General features: G+C 56.6%; 1 protein-coding gene across 1 annotated transcript in view; it reads right to left on the bottom strand.

Moving 5' to 3' along the window:
• Window positions 1–13,710, bottom strand: part of HSD11B2 (hydroxysteroid 11-beta dehydrogenase 2) — a 51,309-nt gene extending 37,599 nt beyond the window's left edge. Inside the window, exon 1 of the mRNA XM_065416730.1 lies at window positions 13,458–13,710. Within this exon, the coding sequence (XP_065272802.1) occupies window positions 13,458–13,710 (253 nt within the window). The remainder of the gene's footprint in view (window positions 1–13,457) is intronic.
• Between the last annotated feature and the right edge of the window lie 3,400 nt (window positions 13,711–17,110).

Here is a 17,110-nt window from a genome sequence, read left to right as displayed (position 1 = left end):
AAGGGCCTTTTTTGGGACAAATATTTTTCATTGGGAAACCAAGATCAGGGCTGCAGAAAGCCCGACGGGCTCATGCAGAGGGCCCGAGGAATTGGATTAGTGGACAGATTCCAGGTGGCAAGGCAGGAGGAAGCACTTTAGGCTAAGAATTGGCCACACAAGTCACACGGACACAGGCAAAATCCAGGCTCAGGCCTTTCCAACTGGAAGGACCCACCAAAGAGAAACGTGGGCACTTGAGGAGAGAGAGCCGACGGAGCCCACGCACGCTGCTGCTGTGCCAGGGCCGAGGAGGTAACAGCCCAGGGGCCTTCAGACATGAGTCATGCAGCATCAGCTGTACCTGCCTCCATGTGCCGTGTTCTGCATTTGCTCTTTAACCCACTGGGCAGCTCCCAAGCCTGTTCCATTCCACCGGCGCCTGGTGTTGGTTGGAATAAACCCCTCCCTTGGCACACACCTGTACGCCCTCGCCTGTGATTGCCCAGGACAGCAGACACGCCCAGTGGGGTGTTTATTCCTCGGGATTACAGTTTGCCATGGTAAGCGAAACGGAGTCCTGCTCTAGCCACCTGGGAAAGAGGCAATATCGTGATTGATACAGTGACGAGTGTCCAGAGACAATGCTGGTGCTAATGAGACAGCTGGCCTGAGTAAGCAGGTACGATCCGTGTGGATCAAGACTCCGTGCATATGCCTAACCCTTCAACTATTCTCCTGGCAGACACGCACCCAGACTGTACTCCGGCACTTCACTCATTAAGCACCTGCCTCTCATGTGCCGGCCGTTTGGCTCACCCCTCTTCCTATATGTCAAGTTATTGCAAGGCAGCTACTGCAGCCTTGGTGAAAACTAAAGAGCACAGACCTCCTTACTCCTGGTCCCCCATGCTTCCTCTGACGTGCACCCCTCCACACACCCTCCTGCTGCCCGTGACTGAACCTTGCTGCATTGCAGAATGGTGAAGGGAAAAGCTGGCAGCTTCCATCTCACTGACCCGCTGCAGTCCAGGCTGGGGGAGGAGGAATATTCTCAAACCAAAAAGTTTAGAGCTCTCGAGAACCTCTGCCAATGCAGAGAAGATTCGGATGCACATTAGCCCTTGGGAAAGTGGCCTGTAACTGAACAGATCCTAAAACTGATGGGTGGAGATAACCCCTCCCAGACTGTCCTGCCTCCCCCCAGACGGAGCCATCCAGGAAAGGCCCCTCCAGGCTCCAGCAGCGAGCCTGTTGCAGGTTACACCTTTGACTAATCCAGGGCCTCCCATCCAGAGGCAGCCCTAGCTTTTTTGCCACCCCAAGCATGGCAGGCAGGCTGCCTTCGGCGGCATGCCTGCGGGAGGTCCCCGGTCCCGTGGATTCGGCGGCATGCCTGCAGGAGGTCCCCGGTCCCGTGGATTCGGCGGCATGCCTGCGGGAGGTCTGCCAGTCCCGTGGATTCGGCGTACCCGCCGCCAAATTGCCGCCGAATCCGCAGGACCGGCAGCCCTCCTGCAGGCATGCCGCTGAAGGCTGCCTGACTGCCGCCCCCTGCCGCTTGCTGCCCCAGGCACACTGCCGCCCCCTGCCGCTTGCTGCCCCAGGCACACGCTTGGAGTGCTGGTGCCTGGAGCCGCCGCTGCTCCCATCTCTAAACAGCCAGTGCTCCGTAACAATCCCTTAGGGCGCTCAGCATCACCTCCCGTCCCCAATGCAGCTGGGAGGCAAAGCAGCAGGCAAACTGGGCTGAGGCTGAGCCTTACAGACCAACAGCAGGGCCTGGACGTGCACTCTCGGGCCACGGCGATCTCGGACTCCCCTCGCTGGCAGCCTGGGAATGGCTCAGGGGCAGCGAGTCTGGGGGACTGCCAGGCATGGGGCAGAGAGGCCGTGCAGATGCCAGGCACTGAACACCGGAGGAAGAGGATCTCCAGTGTCAGGTTTGATTCTGGGAAGGGGAAACAGGTGAACAAAAGAGCGTGTGTCTGTGGGGGAGCCGCAGAGCCAGCGCCTCCTGGCCGCAGCTCAAGTCTGGAACACTGAGTGATAAATGGGCGAGGTGAACTCGAGCTGGAGAGAACAAATTCTTGGCATGGCCCACGTGGCGGGAGAAGGCGCAGAGCAGCGCCTCTGTCCCGAGCAGCTGAAACATAACAGCCACCTGCCAGCAGCACCAGGCCACAGGATCGGACCAGGAGGCATAGCAAGCGTTAGCTCCCTCTCCATGGGCTGAGGTGGGGAGCGTGCTGCAAAGGGCTGGTTCTAGGGGTGGGACGGGGGGTCACCTGGATGCTTGGGGGCAGGGTGCCTAGAGTCTATCTCTAGTGCTGCCCTGTGGCCTCCCCTCCTGGGAGGGACTGGGGAGGCCCGGGGCAGCCCCTCCAAAATTAGAGCGGTGTCCGAAAAGGGGGTTAAAATGGGGACCGAGAAGGGGAAATGTTCCAGGGCTGCTATGGGTAATTCTGAAGGGCCATACAAGGAAAATAGCAGTGTTAGAGAAACTGAGGCAGCACTGAACGCTACCATCCCTCAGAACGGCTGTTGGGGATCAGACCGAGAGTCCATCCAGCCTCCTGTCTCCTACAGCGGCTGGGACCGAATGTTTCAGACGGTGCAAGAGCCCCTGGTGTGGGGAAATGATGGAACGAGCACTCCTGCATATGTATTTATGCAAATTTCCACCATGCACGTCTGAGGAGGCAGGTGTCCCCCCCCCCAAAAGCTCACGCTCCGATACGCCTGTCAGTCTGTACGGTGCCATAGGAATCTGTCGCTTTTCACAGACCCAGACTAACACGGCCACCCCTCTGATGTTTCAGAGAGATACTGCAGGCTGCTGGCCTGTCTCCCATGCCAGGAAGCATTAACCACCACTTCCAGAGCCCGCTCAGGCCTTTCTTCAGGGCACCAGCTATTGAGGGCACCAACAATCTGGAGCAACCCCCCCCAAACAGTTCAGCATAAACCCCACAGCTTCCTTGCCAGGCACCTCTCCCCCCCGTCTGCCTAGGAATCCCACTGCCCACCACAGCCCCCAGGCTGCTTCCTACAGCTCCCCTCAGCCCGAGCGCTCAGCCTTTCTAGGAATCGGCACTGGACCCCCTCCCAGCTGATCACCCCCCACAGCAGGTTTTAATGGGCGCTGTCTCCAAAGAGGGCTGGCTGAGGGCGGCCTACCCTGCTGCCCATACTCAGGAACTAGAGAAATTCGAACACCGCAGAGGCCTGATGCCAGATGGAGAAGGTAGAATCGTCAGAACGACGCAGAAAAGATGGAAGGGTCAGAATGATCCACAAATGGATGTAGGTGCCCAAGCAGGGCCAGGTCTAGGGACGAGCAGTTTCCCTGGGCACCGTCTTCAAGGGGCTGCTGCATGGTTTGTGTTTTAATGTTTTCTGCCCTGGTCTGTGTCCCAATTTTAGATGATCCCTGAAACCCCTGCTCAGCTGCAACCTAGCCCTGTAGGCAGCTACAGCTCTGCTGTCAGGGTTCCCTAGGCACCTACATCAGGACCCATGCACTGCTGCCTCACTGTAGGCGCTGGGACGCCGATCCCCCACCCGAGCCACGTGAATACGGGCATCCCTCCGCCTGTCTTCTCCAAGGGCCGGCCTCGTGCGGGGAGAACGCCTAACTCTGCACAGAACAGCTGGGGGGAGCCAGCTGCCTCCGGCAGAGCCTTCAGCCCAGGGCTTAGAGCACTCCCCCAGGGTGGGGGAGACCCCACAATCGTCCCTCCTCCGTCTGAAGGGGTCTCCCCCATCTCAGGAGTCGAACCACTGAGCGATGGGATACCCGGACATCAGTCTCTCTTGCTGAAGCCGTTCCACTTGAATTCAATATTACCTGGGCCAGAGAGAGTGGGAGAGACGCTCTCACCCAGTGGTGAGGGGGGCTCACTTGTGAGGTGGAAGACCCCTGGTCGAGTCCCTTCTCCTCACCAGGCAGAGGGAGGAAATTGAACTGGGGACTCCCGCATCCTGGGGGAGTGGCCTAATCACTAGGCTAAACGTTATAAGGGAGGCCCCTCCCTGACCTGCCCACCCTCCTCAGCCGTTTTGAGCACAGTTAGGTAGGTGCCTAAGTTATTTCGTGCAAGAACAGCTTGGGTACCAAAGCAGCCTGACTCCTGGTAGGGGATTGCTAGCAGAGCAGGGCACCTCTGAGAAGGACGCCCCTCTCCCTGGGCTAGCTTCGGCAGGGCTTTTGGGGATCCCAGTCTAAGGTGCCGTGCTCTCCCCGTTCATCGTACAGCGAGCCTGGGCGCAGAGCTCAGGTTCTGGGCAGCACAGGGATTTTCAAGGCAGCTGACACTGCCTGAGCCCCTTTGGGGATCTGGGCCTGAGTGGTAAGCCACGTTTCTGTTCTCTACTGGACACGCTTTTCCAACAGTTACTAAAGAGGATGTTAAACAGCATCTACTAATGTGAAACGTTCTTCAGTTTGCAGGACCAGATAACTTGCACCATGAGTTTTTAAAAAATTGGGGAGGAGCTGCCCGGACTGTTGGTTTTTAATAATTGAAGGCAAACTGGGGAAGTTCCAGAAAATTACTTGATTTTGTGCCTCTCTTTAAAACTACAGGCCAGATAGCTGTTCCACTATTTTGTTTCCTGGGATGGATGTCAGGCTGATGTGGGACTGTATCAATAGAGAACTAAAGACAGAAATATAATTAATAGAAGTCAACATTGTGTCATGGGAGATAGGTCTCATCAAATGACCTTTATATCTTTTTTTTAAATGAAATTACAAGTTTGGTTGATAACAGTGACTGCAATTACACTATACTTTGATTTCTGGGAGGCATTTGATTTAGCATCATGTAACATTTTGATTAAAGTATTAGCCAGTTTCTAATCCAGTTAATGTCACTTTAAAATAATAATGCTATCGGATAGATCTGAAAATGTGTTATGGGACATTTGTAGCAGAACCCTGTTCTTAGACCAATGAGATTTCATTCCTTTATCAGTGATCAGGAAGATGATATGAAATCAGGGCTGATGAGCTTTACAACTGACACAAAGATTGATAGGGTGGTAAACTACACAAGGACAGGGTCGTTGACACAAAACAATCAGGATTGTTTGGTAAATCGAGTACATTCAGACATGCATTTTGATATGGCCAAATGCAAGGTCACATATCTAGGAACAAAGAATACACGCCACACTTAGAGGACCGGGGCTGTATCCTGGAAAGCAGTGAGGGGGGGGGGGACTTGGAGGTCATGGTAGATAAGAGCAATGCTGGCTAAGAGGGCTAATGAAATCCTTGAATGCTCAGTACACAGTTCAGTGGAGCACTTAAACATATGACTTAAGGAGCCCAATCTATGCAGTGTATCAAAGAGAAGGTAAAGCAGTAATTTGATCACACTCTATAATTACCTACAGAGGGAGAACAGATCTGACGCTAGAGGGTTGCAATCCAGGAGGCAGGTTCCAGTGGGTGGAAGTTGAAGTCAGCAGAGTTCAGACTGGAAAGAAGCCCTTTTTCGAATCGTGAGGGTCAGTCACCATTGGACCAGATGGGCAAGGCAGGGTCGTCGGCAGGACTGGATGCCTGTCCAAGAGGTGTGCCCTAGCTCAGCCACCAGTTATTGGGATGGATGCAACAGAGTCTGTGTGAAATCCTCTGGCCAGGGCAGGCTAAATGAGCCCGTTCAAAAGGAGACTGTTGGGGCCCAAAGGGACATGAAAATAGAGCTGCTCAGGAATTTTCTGACAGCATTTTTTGGATGGAAAATGTAGTTTAAACAATGTTGAAATTCTGTGGGGGAGGTTGGGATTTCCCAACATTTTTTATTTCTCTCCCTGGTGGGTTCCTAAACCACCGGGCTAAGGAACCAGTCTCACACATCACTCTCGGATTGTTCCGGAAATACTGAACTAGTCATCGGGCCAGAGAGACGGACTCTGTAGCCTGGTGTTTAGGGCCCTCAGGGAGGCAGGAGACCTAGGGTCCGGTCCCCCTGCTCCAATCACCCTTTCATTACTAATCCAGAGCGGAACAGCTTCCACAGGAGAGAATGAGGCAGCCCCACGTCAGACTATCCCAGAGCCAGGCCTGTGTTTTGCCAGCCATGAGGGTATAAGTGAGAGTCGACACCAGAGACCGAAGCTGCATTTTCTCTTGGCTGTTCTTTCCTCTCCCCTTCTGCACGTGTTTGTCTTGCAGGAAATGCGATCGGACTTTAACAGCAGCAACAAAACCAACAGCTCCAGCCAGCCTCTACTAATTTCTGATCTTTGCCCCAACAGGACAGTTATTCCTATCTTTACACCAGCGAAAGGACTGTCAAAGGTTTTTTCCTTCTAAAGACTCTCTCCAGCTAAAGGGAAAGGGAACAAGGGCGGAAGCCTGACTTAACACCTTACATTTCAAAGACTTTAACTGGGTTGCCTTCTTCTGTATCTTTACTAAAAGGTTAAATGACGTTTAATGCTGTGTTTGCCATGGGCCTAAGCAGGCAGAGATCTCCATGTACCAGCCCCTGAGCTTTGTTTAACGTTGTAATGTTGGACAGTGGCAGGGTCTTGTTAGCACCTGTTAGTCTTTGGGCCCGTATATTCCATCTAAATACAATAGATCATCTAACCTCCTGTCTATCACAGGCCATTACATTTCACCCAGGTACCCCTGAACTGAACCCAGTAATTTGTGATTGGCTAAGCCTGGTCTAGAAACATCCAGTGTTGAAGACTCCAAGAGATGGAAGACCTACCATTTCCCGTGGTCGCTTATTTCACTGGTTACGCTCACCCATTGTTGATGTAGTGGAGGTCAGTTAAAGTTCCATGTAACCGGATGAATTTGCTCATAGATTCATTTGTTTATTTTCAATCAATCTTGGAACACAAGGGAAGTGTCAGAAGACAGGAAGAAAGCTAGGTTATGCCAATATTTAAAACGGGAAGACAGGGTGACCTGGGTAGGTATACGCTGTGAGGCTGTATAAAAAGGAAGAGGACCGGCTTCACGAATATTGTCACAGCTGTTATACAATTGCGATAAATCTTGTACGAAGTATGCCTTGTAAGGTATCATTGGAAAAGTTAGCACACATCTCAGGGAAATGTGTGAACCGTCATTGGGTATGAAGATATGAAATTTTATGGTTTCTAAACATGCTTGTTACTAAAGATGTTGTGTTCCTGCGTAACACCCACAAGACAGATTGACATCAAGACTAGCCAGTCAGGTGTCGATGGGGCATTAAGGAGAATCAACTCTTCTAGTGGACCCAGGGGCATGCACAAGAATAAAAATTTGGCTGCATATGGACAGGCACTTTCTGTGCCCCCTGCAGACAGAGGAGCTAGTTCTCCCTGCCACAGCCCCAGGGCCGGTAGAGCTGGATCTCCCCATGCCCCAGGACCGGAGGAACCATCATCACCTGCCCCAGGGCCAGAGGAGCTTGCTCTCCCCACCCCAGCCCCAGAAGAGTTCTGTGCCCCCACTGATTGGGGGGGCAGGCCCCTGCTTTCCCCGCCCCCTTGTGCATGCCCCTGAGTGGACCCCTCCCGAAGATGCCTCAGAGCACAGAGACAATGGAAACCCCATGATTCAGCATGTAATGCATAGCTCTGTGTCTGAGCCATGGACTGGGGGTGGGGTGGTGACATCACCTCCCAGCCTCATTCCTGCCCCACATCTCTGGACTGTGATTTCTAACCAGGAGAGCTTTGAACAATGGACTGAGGACCATCCTTTTGGGTAAACCAGAAAGACGTATTGCAAGCTAGCAGATTTAACATCACTGCTATTGTACTGATGTACAGACTCTGAAATCAACTGTAATATATACGATTCACTTTAAAACAAAAGGTTTTAGTAATAAAAAGAGTTAATAGGTTAGTTTACTAGAGGATTGGCATCAGCGCGTTTTTTTGGTGAGATCCTGAAGTCCATATTGACGCGGGGTGAGTGGGTGCCTCTCTGGGGCTGGAAGAACCTAAGATGCGATGAACTTTGGTTTTAATAGCCTTTCATCATAAAGTCTGATTTGTCTGGGTGGTGCATGAGGGGCAAGGCCTGAGGGAGACTGTCTGTGGCTTCATAATAACTAGTATAGTATTTTGGAAGGACATTTGTTCCTGGCTTGGTGAAATCTTACGATAGAGATTACCACCAGTTTGGGGAACATGCTGCTGGCATCCTGTCCAGTTCTGGTGCCCACAATTCAGGAAGGATGTTGATGAATTGAAGAGGGTTCAGAGAAAAGCCACAAGATTGATTAAAGGCTTCGAAAACCTGCCGTATAGGTGAGAGATTGAGCTCCTGGAGTCTGTTTAGCTTAAAGAGAAGGCTAAGGGGTGACTTGATCACAGTCTGTAAGTACCTGCACGGGGAACAGATATTGAATAACAGACTTCAATTGACAGAGATAGGTCTAAGCTGATCCAGTGACTGGAAGTTGAAGCTAGACACACAGGGCCGGTGCTACCATTAAGGCAAACTAGGCAGTTGCCTAGGGCGTCAAGATTTGGGGGCACCCTGCGGCAGCTCCCCCCCCCCGCCTGCCTTGAGGCACCCCCCCCCATGGCAGCTCCCCACCCCCCCGGCCCGGGGAGCCATGCGGCAGCTCCCAGCCCCAGCTCACCTCTGCTATGTCCCCTCCCCGAGCACGCCGTCACTCCTCCACTTCTCCCAGGCTTGCGGCGCCAATCAGCTGTTTGGTGCCACAAGCCTGGGAGGGGAGGAGAATTAGAGCGGGGGCGGCGTGCTCGGGGAGGAGGCGTAGCAGAGGTGAGCTGGGGTGGGGAGCTGCCGCATGGCTCCCGGGGGGGGGGGGGGGGGAGCGCCTCAGGGCAGAGGGGGGGGCGGGGAGCTGCCGCAGGGCTGGGGTGGGGGGGCGCAAGGTGGAAGTTTTGCCTAGGGCGCGAAACTTCCTTGCACCGGCCCTGTAGACACATTAAAACCAGAAATAAGGAGTAATTATTATTTATTTTTAACCACAGAGTAGTTAGCCACTGGAAAGGACCAAGGGCACTGATGTTCTGTATTGACCATGTGGAATGTTGGAGGTGTCCAGGAGGATGCGAATGGACGTCTGCCCACCTTCCAGCCACTGACAGCAGCAGCTCATCCATCAGTGCTGCTGCTGGCATTCGGGGGCCTGGCCGGACTCCAGACTGGGCCAGCTCTAGCGAACCGCCTGTGGCTAGAGGAGACTGAAGGGGACCTTTGGCCAGCACCTCTGGCGGTTAGTTTCAAACCCTGCCAGGTGTTTGAGCAGTTCCCGTTTGCCCTCCAACGTGCACTGCGTTGCAATCGATCAACATTGACTTTCACCTGCCAGCGTTTTGGGTGGGTCCTGACGCAGCCGCCATGACCATCAAGCAGCATCTCAGGCCCAGCGGCCATCTGGGGCTGAGCTCAGGTGTCGAGTCCGAGTCGCTGCTGGAGCTGCCACGTCCACACTGCTATTTTTGGCAGGCTAGCTTGAGCCCACTTAGTGCAGCAGCTCAGCCGTTCCCAGAGCCCTTCCCTGGGCTCCCGGCCTCCTACAGCTTTTTCCTGAGCTTAAACCAGGAGTCTCGCAGGAGTGGTTGTTCCCAGGGCTTCCATTCCCCTGTCCAGAGTGGGAGGACGGAGCTCCTCTCTCCCTGCCCCCTCAGTATCTTTGCAATCAGGGCAAAGAGCTGTGCTCTTTCCCAGGGCAAGAGAGTTAACGCTTCCTTTGCCACCACGGGGCATGCCGGTCCCATCCTATCACACCCTTCTCGTTCGGAGCAGACACATCAGTAGCCGGGCCCCCCACGCATCCAGGGCTGAGGTCGGTGCTCCCCACTTACAAGTTATTGACTAAGAACTGCTAAACACAAGGAGGTGCGACAGCCCCATAAAGGTGCCGCTAACTTCGCTCGCTTCCCAAAACACATTGCAGCCGCCCATGGACGCCTGGAACCCGACTAGGGCCAGGAGCAACGACCTGCCTGCAGCACACCTGCGTGGATCCTGCCTCTCCGCCCTCGAGCAGGTGCCCCCATGACCCAAACAAACATGCAGGAGGGATGGCCACAGGAACCCCTGGAGTCTGCTACCACAACTGCCCAATCCTGGTTTAAACAATCGGTTTTAAAGAGATCTGTCTGTGAGTGACAGCCCCCCCCCCCCCCAAACACATCCCCCAGAGATCAGCAGCACGGCCTAGAGTCTGGCAGATTCCCAGCTCAGAGCCGTACCACTTGAGCTGCAGGAGGAACTGCTTTCCGCTTTGTGGACCAGCCAGTAAAGAGGCTTTCACCACCCGTTCCCATTGGGTTACACAGCTATTGTGTTCTAAAAATGCTCTATAAACAAGCAGTCCCTCCGTCTATCCGCTCCGGTCTGAATCAGCCCATGACGCGGCAACACCGAGCAGCAAAACGCAGATTCTCGTAGCTTTCACACAGCCTGCAACAGGGGTCCAAAAAGTGGGGTACTCCTGGAAATAAACTGTGAATGCCACTTGAACCACGGGCCGGCACTGCTGCACCCACAGTAGCGACAATCCTACTTTTACACACTGCATAGGTAACTTGTAAAAAGAACAGGAGTACTTGTGGCACCTTAGAGACTAACAAATTTATTAGAGCATAAGCTTTCGTGGGCTACAACCCACTTCTTCGGATGCGTGTAGCCCACGAAAGCTTATGCTCTAATAAATTTGTTAGTCTCTAAGGTGCCACAAGTACTCCTGTTCTTTTTGCGGATACAGACTAACACGGCAGCTACTCTGAAATAGGTAACTTGTGGAACTCACTGCCCAATGGGAACCTCCTGAGCGAGTGAGGGCCGAAGACAAGGGCTGCTAGCCAGAGGCTGGCTGTGCACGCCACACACTCCTGCGGCCAGCATTGTGTAAGAAGAGAGGAGCCCCACTCCCCTGCCTCAGGCCGCCCCGCCCCCAGGGCATGGGGCGGGGGAGAGACATGGCTCTCCATGGCTCTGGTCAGACACACAAAGGCCCCCACCTCTTCCTGGGGAGTGGGTGCCTCTGGCTGAGGGAGTGACACACGCAGAGCCTGAACCTGTTTGCCAGGAGTGGGCCCTGAATTAACTCACCAGGGAATGGGGCTACTTATTATGCAAATGCTAAATTGATTTGATGCCCGTCCTGCCTGAATGAAGCACTTGGCATCTGCCCCTGCAAAGAGGTCCGGGCCAGGGCACAGCCACAAACTGACCCGGGTCACCAGCTGCAACTGGAACCTCAAGGAAATGGCAGCGAACAGCAAACGCCGCAGGCCTGCAGAGTGTCCCTTCCAGGCCCTGGGGCAAGAACACCTCATTCCACTCACTGACTCACCAGTTATATAAGCAGTGCCACACACAGGCCTTGCTCGACATGCTCTGCTGCATCCCAGGTCAGCACGCTGCATCGGAGAGCTGGAGTCACTGGCACTTTGGCAATGCCAAGGGACCCGCCAGAGACATGCACATGTTCGGATGCAGGCGAGCATCCATGTGCCCAGGAACACGGCACGTGTGCACACGCAGATCACGCACGGCGGCTTTCAGCGAAGAACACGCTTGCTCTGCCCTCCCTAGCATGGCCTGTATCTGCTGCCGCCTCGGCCTTCACTCAGCTGAATCATTCACACCTGCTGCATTTGTCGGCTCTCACCTTGAGCTCTGTAGCTCCCTCTGGAGTACAGGTGTCCCCGAGAGTCATGCTCTGATCCTCCAAGTCCAAGTCCCTCTGGCCTCATCTCCTCCCAAAGGCCCCCCCTCTCTCCTCCACTCCCACCTTCCTCTCTTGGCAAGGCCGTCACCACTCCAGACACTGCGGGACCTCTACCCCATCAGACTGCTGTTGCTGGAAACAGCCAAAGAGCAAACCCCACTCTTCCTGCAAGGAGAGGGGCCTTGCTCCCTTGGGAAGTACCCGCCCAAACATTCAGCATCCCACCAGCTCCCGGACCACGGCTCTCGCCCTGTCGGAGCGTATCATGATTTGCATCAGTCAGTAGGCTCCTTCCAGGAGGGATCAGGATCCAAGAAGCCAGGAAGTGCTCATGGAGGGCTACCTCGGCCCGCCCTGCCAGCCCCTGGAGAGGGAAGCCCTGGCCATTACAATAGATGGCTTGGCACTCTCCAAGGGGCATGGGTGGGTGTGCACATGAATGGCCCCATTTTACAAAAGGGAAAACAGAGGCCCTGGGAGATTCACTAACAAAGCTAGCTAAGGGCAGCGCTGGAGCTAGGACCGAGGTGCCCAGGCTCCCAGGACCTTGCCCGCCTCACTGGTGCACACCTTCTCCCATAAAGGGGCATCTCACGGTGTTCACCGTCAGACAGGTAAGCACAGCCATGTAGTACCAGTAGCCCACCAGGCTGCAGAGAGCAAGAGGGAAGTGCCAGAGACTCATCCCCGGCAGCAGCACAGCCCCAGGCTAGCCAGCCATACAGCCGTGGGGCAGCGTGCCAGCATCCCACTGGAGACACCATCTTCGAGGAACAATTCTCATGGGGCTCAGGCTGCGGGGCTGTTCCATTGCTGCAGAGACTCCCGGGCTCGGGCTGCGCCCAGGCTCTAGGCCCTGCACGGTGGGAGGGTCTCTGAGCTCAGGCCCAGGCCCAAACGTCTACACAGCAAAGAACCAGCCCCACAGCCCGAGCCCCTTGAGCCCAAGTCGGCTGGCCCGGGGCAGCCGCGGGTTTTTCTTTGTGTGGTAGACATACAACCCTTCAGCCAGGGAAGCACTGCTAAGTGCAAGTCCAGCTCTGCTGGCCCAGTTCAGAGAGCAGGAGCCCGGGACAAGGGGCGACTGTCTGTTCTGCTGGGCCAGGCAGAGATCGCCGAGTGCAGGAGGAGGTGGAAGGAAGGTGTTTTATGGGGCAGCCAGTGGTAGGCCTTGCCCACGGAGTGGGGCCAGCTACTGTCCCCAACTCCCGCCCTCAGGACCAGTCAGGGGCCATGCGATACAAGTGTAACTTACTCTGGGAGGAACACCCAGTGTCGAGCTATACCACCACCAGCAGCAGGGGAGCCCTCTGACGGCAGAAAAGCCCCCAAGCGGACCCCGAACGCACCCCCATATCCTGCTCCAAGGGGCAGCCTGCCTCCCTCCGTCCCAGGCACGGCAGCAGCCCATCCAGTGGGCTGGATCACCACGGCCCTCACGACCAAGCCACGTGCAGATCCGGGACGCCACACCGCAGGCATCCGCACCGGCCCATCTCACGTCGAGCCTTCAGAACCACGGCTCTGCTGCACAGGCCGGGTGGGCCCTTTCCACAGGACATCGGAGCCCTTGTGCAGGAACCTGGTGTGAACACGTGCCGTTGACATCACACCGACGTGCACACACACACACGGAATCACCCGCCCGGCACTGCAGCCGGGTGCAGGCGCTGACCGGAGACGAGTTCACCCAGCTCCTGGCACAAGCAGGCGTCCCAGCTACAACAGGCCGATTAAACATTAACCGCCGGGGAGGAGGGAGGCTGAGCCCTGGGCACGGATGCCAGGCGCACTCACCTGTGATGAAGACGGCTTTCCCCGCCACGGGGAGCCTTCGCCCCTGGGCCACGCGCCCCAGGGCCAAGCAGCCGGCGGCGGTGAGGGCGGCGCCGAGCGGCAGAGGCAGGCACACCTGGCACAGGTACTGCAGCAGGACCAGCACCCCCAGGTGCAACAGGGCCCGAGTCAGGAGCAGCTGGGAGCGGGAGAGTCGCAGGAGGAGGCTGCCCGCGAAGAGGAGCCAGAGCGAGCCGTAAACCCAGCGCTCCATGGCTCGGGGCCAGCGGTGCCCGGCGTGCGGCACAGACAGCGGCCAGCCACGGCACCTACTTATAGCGGGGCCGGCCGGGAGAGGGCGGAGCCGGCCCTGCCCTGCCAATGGGAGCCGGCCCGCGGGCTGGGCTGGCTCTCCGCGCCCCGACACACTCTTGCCCCAAGTTGGCTGCGGCCGGGGCGCGGAGAGGCGCCCCCGGGGCCAGAGCCCGGCCGGCCGCGGAGCCTCTCCCCCCGCCGGCTGCGGGAGCCCTGGCCCGGCCGCGGCTTTCGAAGAATCGAAAGGAAAGTGCGCGGCGCGGGGCGCCCTCTCCGCCGCCTCTGCCCCACGTGCGGCCCTGGGGGCCGGCCGGGCAGTGCCAGCCCCGGGGTGCCCGGCTTGGCAGGACCCACTCCGCGGCTCTCTGCGCTGGTGGCCCGGCTACCCCGGGGCGCGGGGCCAGGGGCTGGGGGGCGCAGCGGGGACAGCCCCCCCGGGCGCCCTGGAGCTCCCCGGCCAAGCGGCGCTTCGCTCTTTATTTCCTCTTTGGGGAGTGAAAAGTGCCCCATTGCACAGCCCTGCAGGGGCGCCCCCAAGCCAGGGCAAGCCGCCCCCACCCCGCTTTCAGTCCTTAGACTCTGCTGCAAGGGGGGGGGCAGCCCAGCTCTAGCTATCCAGTGGGGCCAGCTCTCCTGAGTTTACTGAGAGTCTCCCATTACTGGGTGTGCTTCCTAAAGCCCCAGCTGCTGGAGTCAGGTGATCCAAAGAGACTCTCTGCCTTCATTCACTACAAAGTCAAGTGGGTAGACCCCCTGGCCTGAGCTAACCGCTTGGGACAGTGTCCATTCCCCTACGAGCTTATATACCAGAAGCCGAGGAGGGAGCACCCACCCTTGTTGTTTTTGTAAACGGTCGTGGGCTGATTGATGATTCTGTGAAAGGTGGGGTTGAGCCACCCTGGAAACAAGAAGAGAGATTTTTAATAAAGAGAGCGTGTGCAGCGCGAGCTCCCAGCCAGGTCCCGCTGCCAGTGGCTGGGGCTGACCCTTGGGTTGATCAGTAATGCATTCGTACAGGACACATGCATCCAGCCTGCACGGAAGGGACAGATTCCCTTGTCCAAAGTCTCATGATGCACATTCCTGCTGACGCTGTTGCTGCCCCTTGAAATAGGCGGCGAGACCCTGTGTCCCTCTCCACGCTGTTAGTCTTTGCAGCCGAGCCGAGCTTCACCTGTACGCCTTCCATCCATTAATGGAGCTTCGTTCCTGGTGGTCTGCAGCAGGAAGGCAATGAAAGGGTTAACCACAGTCACACCTCTTGTGCGCGCCACCTGTATACATGTCCCCACACCAGGCTCCAGGTGAGGATGAGTCCTTTGTCCTTGGGCAGTGCTGTCTCTACTTTCCTGCACGCTCTTTCCCTCCTGGGGCCCCGAAATCAGTATGGGGGCATCTTGGGTGATCCCGGGAGCATCTACGTCGGTGACACTCACGAGCTGGAACCCCACACAGCGAGGCTGGAGTCACGCCTGCTGCTCTGCTGGTGGCCCAGAGCTGCACAGCTATGCCCTGGAAACAACCCAGGTGGGCACTGCCACTCTGGGGACCGGTCTGCACAGAGCTCTGCCTACCGCTGGAAGTGCCAGAGATCAAAGGGAAAGGGCATTTCAGCTCCATTTATGAAGGCCCCAAGCCCCAGTGCTGGAGCAGCTTGGGGGGCACAGTCCTGGGCTGGGGTAAAGGTTCCTTCCTCTGCACCTTTCAAAGTCTGATTTCGCCTCCCGTTGCCACCCACCTCCCCACACCCAGCACTCCCTCCTCTCCACCAGGCAGGTGCAGCGGGGTTTCCCGGGGGGCTCCTCATGGCAACCAAGCCCACAAGCGGGGCCCATGTCCATTACTAGGCCAGGCCGGGTTATTTCCCTGCTCCTGGGCTGTGATTAGGTGTGAGTACAGGGCAGGGTGGCAGCAGACCTGGATTCTATTCCTGGCTGCTGCTGACTGACATGCCAGGCAACCTTGCGCAAGCCACTTCCCCTGGCTGTGCGATGGGGGTAATGACCCTGACCTGCTCCCAGGGATGTCACAACCATTGACAGCTGTTTGTTCAGGGCTTGGTACAGGCAACACGCTGCATCGGTGCCAAGTGTTATTTAAGAGTTTTAGCTCCCACTGGTGAGCTGGGACGGGGCCCTGTTGCGGCAAGCTCTGTGCAGACACGCAGGAGACATCACCCGGTCCTCGCCCTAGCAGCTCCCAGTACAGAGTAAGCAGGAAAGGAACTGCCCAGGAGGCCATGCAGCGGGGGCGGGGGCTGGCGTGCAGCATTCGTTGTGTGCGTGTGAAGATAACGATGCTCAGCACGCGACTGAGTGAGCAGCGCTGTTCGTTAGTTTGGCTGGGGGCAGGGGGGATGTAACAAGGGGGGCTGGGAGCAGGCGGGGAGGTGAGTGTGGTGGGGAAGGGGGCGTGAGGAGGGAGGCAGAGAGAGAAAAGGGCAGCAAAAAGCCAGCGCTGTGAACTTGAGCAGAGCTCATCAACTGTGGGTAGGTGTCTAAAGCCACCTCAAAAGCTCCCCCGATAGTCCCAGCAGGTGGGTGGGAGTTGGGCTGCGAGGGGAAGAGAGCCAGGTGTCCGGGGTCTCTGAAGTCAGGCAGACGGGAGTGGCTGGTAGGGGTTCAGGTGAGGCTGGGCAGGTTGTGGAGGGGGCTGGAAGGGCACCAGGGGCTCTGAATGATGAAGATGAAGCGTGACAACACTGACCCATTTTGGGTAGCCACAGACAAATGGCCGAGTTAACCTAAGTGCCCCACTTTACCTCAGACTTTCTTCTTCGCATCCGAACGCCCTGGCCCGTGTGCCGGTGGAACCCGGCCAGCTCAGAGTGATGGCGCTTTGCCGTCAGGCTGGGCAACGGGATGGGCAGAGCACTGGGACGGGGCCGAGTCTGTGTGATGAACAGCGCAACAAGTCAGGAGCTCCCCACCCAGGCCCTGTGAGACGGTAGGTCAAAGTCCCTTTTTGTCTCCTTATTTATTACACAAGGTAATTGCTTCTGCCTCATTCACTTAATAAAGCGCCTTTTTTAATATTTCACTGAGTCAGTACTCGGTGATCCTTTGCGCTTCTCTGCCCTGGATCACCAACCGTCTCCTGCAACAAGCCTGACCTTGGCGCCCTCTGCGTGTGTTTGTCTGGGCGGCAGAGACACTCCCGTGTGCCAACCTCCAACTCACACATGGTTCAAGGAGCTCTGCCAAGGCTCTGCCAATGGTTCATTGTCACTGCTGGCTTACCACAGAGTTGCCAGTTCCCTCGCTGGTGGGCACAGGCACGGGGGAGGGAGCAGCAGCAAGCCAGGGCCATGCGTGCTGGCGCAGCCTGAGAACCAGGCCTGTCGAAGAGAAGAAGAATGA

This window comes from Emys orbicularis, chromosome 14, assembly GCF_028017835.1.
Source record: "Emys orbicularis isolate rEmyOrb1 chromosome 14, rEmyOrb1.hap1, whole genome shotgun sequence".
NCBI lineage: Eukaryota > Metazoa > Chordata > Testudines > Emydidae > Emys > Emys orbicularis.
Note: the sequence above shows the minus strand (reverse complement) of the source record. Positions and strands in the feature narration are given on the sequence as shown.